Source organism: Amblyraja radiata, chromosome 39 (genome assembly GCF_010909765.2).
Source record: "Amblyraja radiata isolate CabotCenter1 chromosome 39, sAmbRad1.1.pri, whole genome shotgun sequence".
Lineage (NCBI taxonomy): Eukaryota > Metazoa > Chordata > Chondrichthyes > Rajiformes > Rajidae > Amblyraja > Amblyraja radiata.
The window spans coordinates 17,329,745-17,342,792 of NC_045994.1; the positions used below are offsets into that span (position 1 = coordinate 17,329,745).

A 13,048-nucleotide genomic window follows, 5' to 3' on the forward strand; every position below is an offset into this window, starting at 1 on the left:
GACTGTCAGATAACTACTGTGCAAAATAGCTCAGACTTCACGCTGCTTGTGGAGTGAGCGTGCCCGTCTTGGAAGCTGTGGTGTCCACGCACCGTCCTCACATGCACCCTGTTCTCTAAAGTACCATTTGTCCATCCATTAGACAGAAAGAGGTAGAACAGACTCAAGTGTGCACCTCGGCCTTGATGCGGGTGTGAGGGTGTGTGAGTGTGTGCAAGAGGGTGTGTACGTGTGTGTGAATGTGTAAGAGTGTATGTGAAAGCGTGCATGTGTGTTGGCGTGAGTGCATGCGTGCGTTTGAGTGTGTGTGCGTGCGTTTGAGTGTGTGTGCGTGTGTGTTGGCGTGTGAGTGCACGTGTGTGTGCGTGCATGCACGTGTGTCCATGAGTGTGTGTGTAAGTGTGTGTGTGTGCGTTTGAGTGAGTGTGTGAGTGAGTGAGTGTGTGTGTGAGTGTGCGTGTGTGTAAGAGAGTGTGTGTGTGAGTGAGCTAATATATTCATACATATCTATAAACATTTGCCCCACAGACCTGAGTGTAGGGCAGTGGCAGCCGGCCATGAAACATAGGGTGAGTGACTAGGTTGCTGTTGTGCAGCAGGGTAGGTAGGCAGGCACAGTCTGGTCCACTCTAGTTTGGAGCGAGCGGTCCCCTGTTGAAGCACAAAGGCGGCGGGGAGAAGCTATACTTGGCATCAGTCCGCTCAACACTGGGTTGAGCTGTTTAACAGCGGCAGGCGGGTTGGGCTAGGGAGAGCGCTCTCCCCCCTCCTTCCCACTTATCTCACGCTCTGGGACATGTGCAGGGGGGTCAGCATCTCTTCGAAGATGGCTCCTTTCACATTGGAGCCACGGAGATTGGCCTCTTGTAGGTCACAGCCGGAGAGGTCACAATTCTGTAAAACATCAAGTATTTAGTGTTAACAAACGGTTCGACAGGCAAGAGGCTTTCACAAGCTAAAGTACTGTCTGGAGATCCCAAACACCGCCTTACAATGAAGGTGCACAAGGTTCCCCCCTACACCATTACTGTCTGTGGGGAGTTTGCATGTTGTTGCATGCTCTGGTTTCCTCCAACATACAAAAGGCATGTGGGTTGGTGGGTAAATTATCCTGAGTATGTTGGTGAGAGGCAGAGTCTAGGGTGGAAGCTGATAGGAATATAAGGTGGGATTGGTCTAAAGGGCTAGCATGGATTTGGCAGGCTGAATGTATGACTATGCATGGAAGTTTTAAATAGAAAGGGTTTGGAGGGCTCTGGGCCAAATGCAGGCACTGTACCTCGGTACACGTGACAATAAACTGAACTCAAAATGAGACTCGCCCAATATGCCAACTTGCACAGCACCTATACGATGGGCTGAAGGGCCTGTTTCTGTGCTATACTGCACCGACTCAAAAGAGCAAGCATATTGTGGACTTATTTTGATTGCCTTTCAGGCCTTTCATTTGGTGTAATTAAGTATTTTACATTTACGCAATGTTTAAATGAGCTTTAAGCATTAGCTTCTGAAAGTCTGCAGGATAACTCCGATAATCTGTTTACAAATGCTGATGTTTTGGCAACTGGACCCATCAGTGATCGGTGTCGGGGGTCCGCACAGTGGGACAGAAACGGTGTCGGGGGTCCACACAGTGGGACAGAAACATAGACAATGGAAACATCCACTCTACCCAAGCCTTTCACTATTCTTTCTGTGCCAACACTTGCCACTTTAAGGCAGTGCGATGGTGGGTAATAATCGTCAAGGAAGGCCAGTGGGTGGGACGTTGTCTCTGCTCACCTCTAGGTCAGTCCCGGCTAGCGTGGCCCCCCGCAGGTTGCAGTTCTTCAGCTTGGCATTCTTCAGTGTGGCCACTCGCAGGTTGATGCCCGTCATCTGACTTCCCTCCATGTCCACTCCCTTCAGGTTGGCACCTGGCACACGCACACATAACAGTGGTCACTTTTTCCTGCCCGCCTGGCCAATAATACCATACCATAGAACTTTATTCATTCCCGGAGGGAAATTGGTCTGCCGACAGTCACGACACACAACAAGATACCCGAAAACATGCAATTAAAATTAAATTATAAATGAAAAAAAAGAAAAAGGCAAGCGACTGTGGGCCCAGAGCCTTAACCATCTTTTCCATCTTCCTTTTCCTTTTCCATCTTCCAGTCCCGCCTCAAGACCCATCTCTTCACCTCTGCCTATCCTTAGCCCCACGTCCCCGTCCCTTTTCATCTGTGCATTAATTGCCTCATACTGTGTTTTGTATTGAATTCTGTCTTTACTTTGTCTACTAGTCATGTCTCTACTATTTATTTCATTCCCCTTACATGTTTTTCCTCTACATGCTCAATTTTTGTACGGTGTCCTTGAGACTCTTGAAAGGCGCCCATAAATAAAATTTATTATTATTATTATTATTAACCAGAACGAATGTACAAACAAACAAATAAACAAACGCAGGCTTCTCTGCTGGGCAGAGGATTCTAAAACTAGGGTGCCCCCCCCCCCCCCCCCCCCCCCACACCGTGTCCCCCTTTGCTCTCTGCACAGTTGGGGGAGGATTGCCGGGCTGGGATGGCCATTGTAACATCCAGCGTGGTGTATAAGTGTGTAGTACTGGGGGAATAATGCATGGGGGAGGGGGTACCCAACGAGTCCACGCTTGGTCTGGTCTCCTTTAAACTTTTCCCCTCTCACCTTAAAGCTGCGCCCTCTGATAATCGATGTTTACATCCTGAGAAAAAGGTTCAGTTATCCTTATCCGTGTCTCTTATAAATGTATATACTTCTATCAGCTTCTACCACAACCTTTGGCGTTCCAGAGAAAACAATCTAAGGCAGTCCCAAGGTAGACAAAAATGCTGGAGAAACTCAGCGGATGCAGCAGCATCTATGGAGCGAAGGAAATAGGCAACGTTTCGGCCCGAACCCCTTCTTCAGACTGAAGGAAATAGGCAACGTTTCGGGCCGAAACCCTTCCGGGTTTCCTTCGCTCCATAGATGCTGCTGCACCCGCTGAGTTTCTCCAGCATTTTTGTGTACCTTCGATTTTCCAGCATCTGCAGTTCCTTCTTAAACACTAAGTCTGTCCCACCTCTCCCTGTAGCTAATACAGCTGCTCCTCGACCTACGATGGGGTTACATTCCAATAAAACCATCGTAAAGTCAAAATATCGCAAGTCAAAGCATCAATAGACAATAGGTGCAGGAGTAGGCCATTTGGCCCTTCGAGCCAGCACCGCCATTCAATGTGATCATGGCTGATCAGTTCCTGGCATCGAAAACTCTACGTAAAAACACACAACCTCACAAGTGTCCTTTAAACATTACCCGTCATCTTTACCCCCCACGGCATTTGATATTCTCCACACTGAGGAAAAGGCTCAGGCAAACCTCTCCATTTTCATATTGAATCCCGCAAAGAATACCCTACCAGAGGTTGTAAGATGCTTGACTCACCTTCCAGATTGGCCTTGAGTCCAGAAGGATCCTCGAAGTTGCAGCCCTTCAGTGAGGCTCCCTCTGCATTGGAGCACAGCATCTTCACGCCCTGCAGGTTGGCACCCTATCGCAGCAGAGATCACGGTCAACATAGCAACTCAACAGCACAGACAGCTCCCTGCTCCAACTGGTTGGTGGCCCTCAATATCATAGAAACGTAGGTGCAGGAGGAGGCCATTCGGCCCTTCGAGCCAGCACCGCCATTCAATATGATCATGGCTGATCATCCCCAATCAGTACCCCGTTCCTGCCTTCTCCCCTTGATTCCGTTAGCTACATCTGACTCATTATTCCATAACTATTAGTCCATAATTTGTAGGGTCAAAGCTCTAAATGACGCATTCAATGAGCATTGGCTACCGAGTACATGAACGATTTTGGGGTGAATATTGGCAGTAGGAGTATAGAGGTTGGGACATGATGCTACAGTGGTGCACCAGGCTGGTGTGTGTATCATCTTCAGTTTTGGTCGCCCTGCTGCAGGAATGATGCTGTTCAGCTGGGAAAGATGCAGAGAAGATTTACCAGGATGTTGCCAGGACTTGCAGGGCCGGCTAGGACTTTATTCCTTGGTGCGCAGGACAATGAGGGGGGATTTGAAGATGGTGAGGAGAGTAGATCGGGTGAATGTGCAGTGATTTACCCAGAGTCGGGGAAGTCAAGACCCAGAGGACATGGGTTTAAGTTGGACAAACCTGGATTGGTTTGTTTGGAGTATCAGAGGTTGAGAGGAGACTCGATAGAACCATGAGGCGTAGACAGGATATAGAACCATTCATCCAGGGTGGAAATGTCAAATACAAGAGAGCTTTAAGATGTGAGCTGCAAAGATTAAAGGAGAAGTGCCGGGCAAGTTTTTTATTTACAGATGATAGTGGGTGCCTGGAACGCACTGCCAGGGGTTGGTGGTGGAAGCAGGTATGATAGTGGTGTTAAAGAGGCTTTTAGATAGGCACATGGATATGTAGGGGAGAGCTTAGATTCATTCGGTAAATGCATGGCTAGCACGGATGCAATGGGCTGAAGGGCCTGGTGCTGAATGAACTCGCCACACAGGTATTGTACACATCCATCATCACTAATGGCATCGTTACACATTGCACGAAGGGTGTAATGCGGCTGCTGGTGGGAGGAGGTGGATTAACTCAGTGGGAGGGAAGCCAGTGGCACTTACGTCTACGATAGCTCCGGACAGGTCAGCCCGCTCCAGGTTCGAGCTGCACAGGTTAGCGTGGCTAAGGTTGCAGTTGCTCAGATTGGCCATCTTAAAGTTGATGTAGCGCAGGTCCAGTCGGGACAGGTCGGTCCCTCGGAAGTTCAGACCCTGCTTGGGGGTAAAATATTCCAAGTTACATCGTGGGGTGCAGGAGGGGCCCCCCCCATGGAAGAACCAAATCCCACTCCCCTGCTCTCACACACTTTCAAATATTTACCCAACTACATTCTGACTCTAGATCATTTCCAAAGATAGACACAGAGTGCTGGAGTAACTCAGCGGGTCAGGCAGCATCTGTGGAGAACATGGATAGGTGACGTTTCACAGAGTGCTGGAGTAACTCAGCGGGTCAGGCAGCATCTGTGGAGAACATGGATAGGTGACGTTTCACAGAGTGCTGGAGTAACTCAGAGGGTCAGGCAGCATCTGTGGAGAACATGGATAGGTGACGTTTCACAGAGTGCTGGAGTAACTCAGCGGGTCAGGCAGCATCTCTGGAGAGAAGGAATAGGTGACGTTTCACAGAGTGCTGGAGTAACTCAGTGGGACAGGCAGCATCTGTGGAGAAGGAATGGGGGACGTTTTGGGTCGAGACCCTTCTTCAGAATCAGTTCTCCTTCCATGCCCTCATTATCTTTGGTTTAAACCGGCATCTGCACTTCCTTGGCAGAAACAAAATGCTGGAGTAACTCAGCGGGTGAGGCAGCATCTTCGGACCTTGTCTGAAAAAGGGTCTCAACCCGAAACATCGCCCATTCCTTCTCTCCATAGACGCTGCCTCACCCGCTGAGTTACTCCAGCATTTTGTGCCTGCCTTCGATTTTACCAGCATCTGCAGTTCTTTCTTACACCTGCAGTTGCTTCCTATACTGTATGTAGATAATTTCCAGCTCCAGTCGCCACTAGCACCAATGATCTGGTTCAACACTGGCTGCACGATTGACCCGGTGACCAACCTGGTTAGACATACAACCAGGGCCCGCATTGTTGCGCAGCGGGTAGAGCTGCTGCCTCACAGTGCCAGAGACCCGGGTTCCATCCTGACTACGTAGGGGTGTTGTCTGTGAGGGGTTTAAGAAGGAACTGCAGATGCTGGAAAATCGAAGGTAGACAAAAGTGCTGGAGAAACTCAGCGGGTGCGGCAGCATCTATGGAGCGAAGGAAATAGGCAACGTTTCGGGACGAAACCCTTCCGGGTTTCGACCCGAAATGTCGCCTATTTCCTTCCGGGTTTCGGCCCGAAACGTCGCCTATTTCCTTCGCTCCACATAGATGCTGCTGCACCCGCTGAGTTTCTCCAGCACTTTTGTCTACCTTCGAGTTTGTACGTTCTCCCCGTGGTCACCATATCTGAGGAGGGATGTGCTGGAGCTGGAGAGGGTCCAGTGGAGGTTTACAAGGTTGATCCCAGGAATGTGAGTTGGTTCACATATGACGAGCGTGCAGCACTGTAGAGAAACCTCCTCACAATCACCTGACATCGAAGTTCCGACTTTGTTGGTGTTGCTAATAGAAATCGGACAAACTCCTTCCGGGAGATGGGAGAGTGGTCTTCAGCTGGTAACGAATTCTAAATGGAAGAGGTAATAACATTACAAGTCATGGCACAATGCTGCTGTTTAGTGTTGCTCTTCCTTTCGATAAGGTTACTGTCTGTTAAGTACAGTGCCCAGTGCCAGACACACTGGACAGTCTCACAGCCATTCTCATGCTGCATCTTCAAGCTGTGCTTAGCTTTGGGAGAAAGCTTCTTGTTGGACCCTGCGTTCACCCTGTCCAGACCAACAGGGCGAGTATTTGCTTCAGCACCATTCCTGGGGTCATACGTACTCACACACACACACACGCGCACGCACTCACACACATGTGCAAACACACAGAATGACACACAGTGACATACCTACATGAACACACAGTGACACACACACACACATGCACTCGCACACATGCGCGCACAAACACACGGACAAAGTGACATACATACACGCGCACACACGCGTGCACATGCACGAGAACACACACGCAACATACATACATGCGCACAGTGACACACACACCAGCTCTAATGAGCACGCACACACAGCATACATACGTGCACCAATCCCAGTGGACTTTCTTCCACACATGTGCTCACAGGCTTACCAGAACACAGGGTAAGCCAGGCTCATACATACAACACCAGGTTAGCATGAGTACACACACATGCGTGTTCACGGAATGCAGACACACACATGCTCACAAGGACACCAGTGGACACCAGGCCCCTGCAGCACAGGAATACACATCAAGGTACATGAGTAGTGGGAGGTCAGAACAAGGTCCTGAACCCTGGGCGATGTCTTTAGCCCAATCACCAGCAGAAACTAGATATGTTATTTACTGTGAAGATCAAAAACATTTAGTTGAATCGTTACCTTAATTAATTGTTCCAACTGTTCGATGAGAGAGTCTATGCCGAAGAACTTTGCCTCCTCGAGAACTCCTGCAAGAGTGGAGGTGTGTTTGCATTAGTTTCAGCAGCAGATCCTTTAGCCAAGCCCTCTGTCGGCCACCGGTCAAAGCTTTCCACACGGATGGTGCCGGCCGGATTCACTGTCGACGTTCCTGCCGACGGGACTGGCACTGAGGGCAAGAGAATCTATAGAATTCTCAACCCGACAAAGGTGAGAAGCAGCGATGTTAAATCTTTAGATAGACACAAAATGCCGGAGTAACTCAGCGGGACAGGCAGGCAGCATCTCTGGAGAGAAGGAATGGGCGACGTTTCGAGTCGAGACCCTTCTTCAGACAAAGTCTGAACCTACCTAGTAAGTTGAGGCCTTTGTTGACGATGAGTTGGCCGTGTCGCAGGTAGTTGAGGATGGGCATGAAGTACTCTGGGCTTCGGTCGATGAGGAAGCCTCCACGGTGATCCTTCTTATTACCCCAGGAACCTACTCCAGGAGAGGGGACGAGATACAGGAGGAAGAGGGAGAAGTTCAGCTCACCAGCAACGTTTGTGATGCCTACACTTCTTGGTCATTCTGATTTCTGGGCTAATAACCTTCTCCTCACCGGTGTGTCAGTATCGTTTGGTTTAGTGATACAGCATGGAAACAGGCCCTTTGGCCCACCGAGTCCCTGCCAACCAACAATCACCCCATACTCTAGCACTAACCCACTCACTGGGAACAATCTACAACTTACAGAAGCCAATTAACCTACATCCCTGCACTTCTTTAGACTGTGGGAGGAAACCAGAGCCCACACAGGTCACGGGGAGAACGTACAAACTCCGTACAGACAGCTCCCGTAGTCGGGATCGAACCCGGGCCTCTAGCGTCACCCATCCATACTCTCCAGAGATGCCGCCTGACCCACTCGCTGGGTTACTCCAACTCTGCACCTTTATTTGCCAATATAATTTTATTTCCAAGTTAAACAGAATATATACCAACTAGTGTTTGATTAATGTTACGGTTTGCACAGGATGTCCCTGGGCTTCTCACACTAAGCTCTCCGCCACGTTTACACCAATAATCTGAAGTGAAGGAGGCATCACTGTCCCCTAATGCCCCGTACCTCCCTCCACAGCCACACACTGTGCGTCCTCCTGGTCCACTACATCAGCAGCCCCCACAGCAGCAGCCGCGGGGCAACAAGCAGCCAACACCAGCTGGCCATAGAGAGGTGGCAGTGACAGACCCAGCCTCTTGCTACAGGCCACCACACACACCACACACTGTCCACCACACACAGCAGCAGCCGCGGGGCAACAAGCAGCCAACACCAGCTGGCCACAGGGAGCTGGCCACAGGGAGCTGGCCACAGGGAGCTGGCCACAGGGAGCTGGCCACAGGGAGCTGGCCACAGGGAGCTGGCCACAGGGAGCTGGCAGTGACAGACCCAGCCCACTGTCCACCCCACACAGCAGCAGCCTCAGGTCAACATGCCGCCAACACCAGCTGGCCATAGAGAGGTGGCAGTGACAGACCCAGCCTCCTGCTACAGGCCACCACACACACCACACACTGTCCACCACACACAGCAGCAGCCGAGAGTCAACAAGCAGCCAACACCAGCTGGCCACAGGGAGCTGGCAGTGACAGACCCAGCCTCTTGCTACAGGCCACCACACACTGTCTACCCCACACAGCAGCAGCCGCGGGGCAACAAGCAGCCAACACCAGCTGGCCACAGTGAGGTGGCAGTGACAGACCCAGCCTCCTGCTACAGGCCACCACACACTGTCCACCCCACACAGCGGCAGCCATCTCCACCACATCCCCTCCACAACGGCAGCGGGCGGGGATACTCACTTTTATCCCGGAACATGTGGGCGAGCATGCTCTCCGGCTCCTTGTTCACTAAAGTGCTCCTGGGGATGACAAGGGGGTGAATGTCACGGTTAGACAAGGTTTAAAGCAGACTCTTGATTAGTACGGGTGTCAGGGGTTATGGGGAGAATGGGGTTAGGAGGGAGAGATAGATCAGCCGTGATTGAATGGCGGGGTAGACTTGATGGCCTGAATGGCCTCATTCTGCTCTGATGATTATGACCTTGTGACTTGAGTGAACAAAACTACTTTTTAGTCTTTGGGAGAGAAAACCATTTAAATGAACCCAAAGACAATAGGTGCAGCAGTAGGCTCTTCGAGCCAACATCGCCATTCAATATGATCGTGGCTGATCATCCCCAATCAGTATCCCGCACCTGCCTTCTCCCCATATCCCTTGATTCCTTTAGCCCCAAGAGCTAAATCTAACTCTCTTGAAAACATCCAGTGAATTGGCCTCCGCTGCCTTCTGTGGCAGAGAATTCCACAGATTCACAACTCTCTGGGTGAAAAGGTCTTTCCTCATCTCAATCCTAAATGGCCCATCCCTTATTCTTAAACTGTGACCCCTGGTTCTGGACTCCCCCAACATCAGGACCATTTATCCTCCATCTAGCCTGTTCAATCCTTTAAGATTTTTATATGTTTCTATAAGATCCCCTCTCATCTTTCTAAATTCCAGTGAATACAAGCCCAGTCGACCCATTATTTCATCATATGTCAGTCTCGCCATACAGGGAATTAACCTGGTGAACCTACGCTGCACTCCCTCAATAGCAAGAATGTCCTTCCTCAAATTAGGAAATGAAAACTGCACACAATACTCCAAGTGCGGTCTCACCCGGGCCCTGTACAACTGCAATAGGACCTCCTTGATCCTAAACTCAAATCCTCTCACAATGAAGGCCAACATGCCATTCGCTTTCTTCACTGCCTGCTGTATCTGCATGCCTACTTTCAGTGACTGATGTACAAGCACACCCAGGTTTCGTTGAACCTCCCCTTTTGCTAATCTGACACCATTCAGATAATATGCCTTCCAGTAAAGTCTGATCAAAGATAATCCGAGGTCCCCAATGAGGTAGATTGTAGCTCAGGACTGCTCTCTAGTTGTTGATAGGACTGATAACAGCTGTATAGGTGACGTTTCACAGAGTGCTGGAGTAACTCAGCGGGTCAGGCAGCATCTGTGGAGAACATGGATAGGTGATGTTTCAGAGTGCTGGAGTAACTCAGCGGGTCAGGCAGTATCTGTGGAGAACATGGATAGGTGACGTTTCACAGAGTGCTGGAGTAACTCAGCGGGTCAGGCAGCATCTGTGGAGAACATGGATAGGTGACGTTTCACAGAGTGCTGGAGTAACTCAGCGGGTCAGGCAGCATCTGTGGAGAACATGGATAGGTGATGTTTCAGAGTGCTGGAGTAACTCAGCGGGTCAGGCAGTATCTGTGGAGAACATGGATAGGTGACGTTTCACAGAGTGCTGGAGTAACTCAGCGGGTCAGGCAGCATCTGTGGAGAACATGGATAGGTGACGTTTCACAGAGTGCTGGAGTAACTCAGCGGGTCAGGCAGCATCTGTGGAGAACATGGATAGGTGATGTTTCAGAGTGCTGGAGTAACTCAGCGGGTCAGGCAGTATCTGTGGAGAACATGGATAGGTGACGTTTCACAGAGTGCTGGAGTAACTCAGCGGGTCAGGCAGCATCTGTGGAGAACATGGATAGGTGACGTTTCACAGAGTGCTGGAGTAACTCAGCGGGTCAGGCAGCATCCGTGGAGAACATGGATAGGCGATGTTTTGGGTCGGGACCCTTCAAACTTCTGAAGAAAGGCCCTGACCCAAAACATTACCTATCCATGTTCTCTAAGGATGATGCGTGACCCACTGAGTTACTCCAACACTTTATATAAAGAAGGTTTGGTATAAAGAAGTTTTGTATAAGTTTTTATATAAAGAAGTTTTCAGAGGGGGAAAAAATCACTAACTGTTCCAGATATTTTAAGCCTCGTTGATCATCAGGCTTTAATAGCAACAAGCATTAGTTGAAGCGATCGAGAAATTGCAGAAAGCTCAGCAGCTGATACAGAGGCAGCAGCACCAGCGGCCGGACAACACCCCCCCACAGACTGTACAAGCCTCTACCAGCCCGGCCATCAACACCAGCCAACACCCACACAAGCCCCAGCACCGCAGCCTGCCTTACCGTGTGGTGGTGAAGTACTGCCCACCAACGTTTAGTGTTATCCAGTCCGTACACATCGCTGACTTGTCCACAATCCTCTCCCCGTCCGCCTCAGGATCTGCCAGGGGATAAAAACAATGTAAACACGGTGGCGCAGCGGGTAGAGTTGCTGCCTCACAGCGCCAGAGATACGGGCTCAAACCCAACTACGGGTGCTGTCTGTACGGAGTTTGCACGTTCTCCCCGGGACCTGCGTGCGTTTTCCCCGAGATCTTCGTTTCCTCCCACACTACAAAAACGTACAGGTTTGTAGGTTCATTGGCTTGGTATAAGTGTAAATTGTCCCTAGTGTGTGTAGGGTAGTGTTAGTGTGCGGGGATCGCTGGTCGGCGTGGACTCGGTGGGCCGAAGGGCCTGTTTCCGTGCCGTGTCTCTAAACTAAACTAAACTAAAACATGTCTCCATGTTTCTCCCTAACCAAGTCCGTGGCCCCCGTTGAAAATGACATCCATGGTAGAAGCAAGAAGATGCTCCAGCCCTGTATATGTCACGTGTACCGAGGTACAGTGAAAAGCTTTTTGTTGCTGCCTGCTAACCAGTCAGCAGAAAGACTGTACATGATTACAATCAAGCCACCCACAGTGTACAGATACAGGATAAAGGGAATAACATTTAGTGCAAGATTAAGTCCAGTAAAGTCTGATTAAAGATAGTCCAAGTGTCCAAATTATACATCGTCCCCAACTGGACAAATGAGTTCACTCGCTACCTGACAAGCCTATATGTCTATCGCTGGTCGCTGGTGATGGGTGGGACAGCACGGCATAAACTACCAGGAGAGCAGCCACATGGTGAGGAGAAGTGGCCTCCGGACACCAAGGTATCGAGAGATCGGCAACAAACACCCCCCCACAATAAACAAATTAAATCTCCATTTTCTCATGACCTCAGTCACGATACGCCTGACGGGCGCTAGACACAGAGTGCTGGAGTAACTCAGCGGGTCAGGCAGCATCTGTGGAGAACATGGATAGGTGACGTTTCACAGAGTGCAGGAGTAACTCAGTGGGTCAGGCAGCATCTGTGGAGAACATGGATAGGTGACGTTTCAGGCCGGGGCCCTTCGGCAACAGTGGTCGGGACCAGCGTATCATTTTGAGGCCAGTTCATTGGCTATATTTAAGAGGGAGTTAGATGTAGCCCTTGTGGCTAAAGGGATCAGGGGGTATGGAGAGAAGGCAGGTACAGGATACTGAGTTAGATGATCAGCCATGATCATATTGAATGGCGAATGGTGCAGGCTCGAAGGGCCGAATGGCCTACTCCTGTAACTATTGTCTATGTTTCTATTACTCTTCACTGCACAGATTCACTCACCTACAAAGGGCTCCCCTTCAGACACATACAGTACATCGTCATCTCTGATCAAAAAGGAGAAATAAATAGATTACCAGCACAGCAACTAACGTGTTCAATAACTCAGCTTGCCTTAAACCTTGGGCCAAGAATTTGACCATCTGGCCCTTGGTCTTCCACATCAACCACAGTGGGCGGCACGGTGGCGCAGTGGTAGAGTTGCTGCCTCACAACATCAGGGACCCAGGTTCGATCCTGACTACGGGTGTTTTCTGTACGGAGGTTATATGTTTTCACCCTGACCTGCGTGGGTTTTCTCCGGGTGCTCCGGTTTCGTCCCACATTCCAAAGACGTACAGGTTTGTAGGTTAATTGGCTTCTGATCATTGCCCCAAGAGTGTAGGTTAGAACTCGCCTATGGGATTGCTAGTCAGCGCAGACTCGGTGGGCCGAAGGGCCTCTTTCCACGTTGTATTTC

General features: G+C 50.1%; 1 protein-coding gene across 4 annotated transcripts in view; it reads right to left on the bottom strand.

Moving 5' to 3' along the window:
- Nucleotides 1-374: 374 nt before the first annotated feature.
- kctd9 (potassium channel tetramerization domain containing 9) overlaps nt 375-13,048 on the bottom strand; it is a 15,782-nt gene continuing 3,108 nt past the window's right edge. The window contains exons 3-12 of one of the 4 annotated variants that reach the window (XM_033013726.1): nt 12,592-12,635; nt 11,236-11,332; nt 9,010-9,068; nt 7,516-7,644; nt 7,126-7,193; nt 6,186-6,281; nt 4,670-4,822; nt 3,454-3,559; nt 1,783-1,916; nt 375-894 (exon numbers count right to left, since the gene is read on the bottom strand). In XM_033013726.1, coding sequence (XP_032869617.1) covers nt 778-894; nt 1,783-1,916; nt 3,454-3,559; nt 4,670-4,822; nt 6,186-6,281; nt 7,126-7,193; nt 7,516-7,644; nt 9,010-9,068; nt 11,236-11,332; nt 12,592-12,635 — 1,003 coding nt within the window. In that variant the 3' untranslated portion in view covers nt 375-777. Of the gene's footprint in view, nt 895-1,782; nt 1,917-3,453; nt 3,560-4,669; nt 4,823-6,185; nt 6,282-7,125; nt 7,194-7,515; nt 7,648-9,009; nt 9,069-11,235; nt 11,333-12,591; nt 12,636-13,048 lie in introns of all 4 variants that reach the window. The other 3 variants (XM_033013724.1, XM_033013727.1, XM_033013725.1) reach the window with 3 other exon arrangements.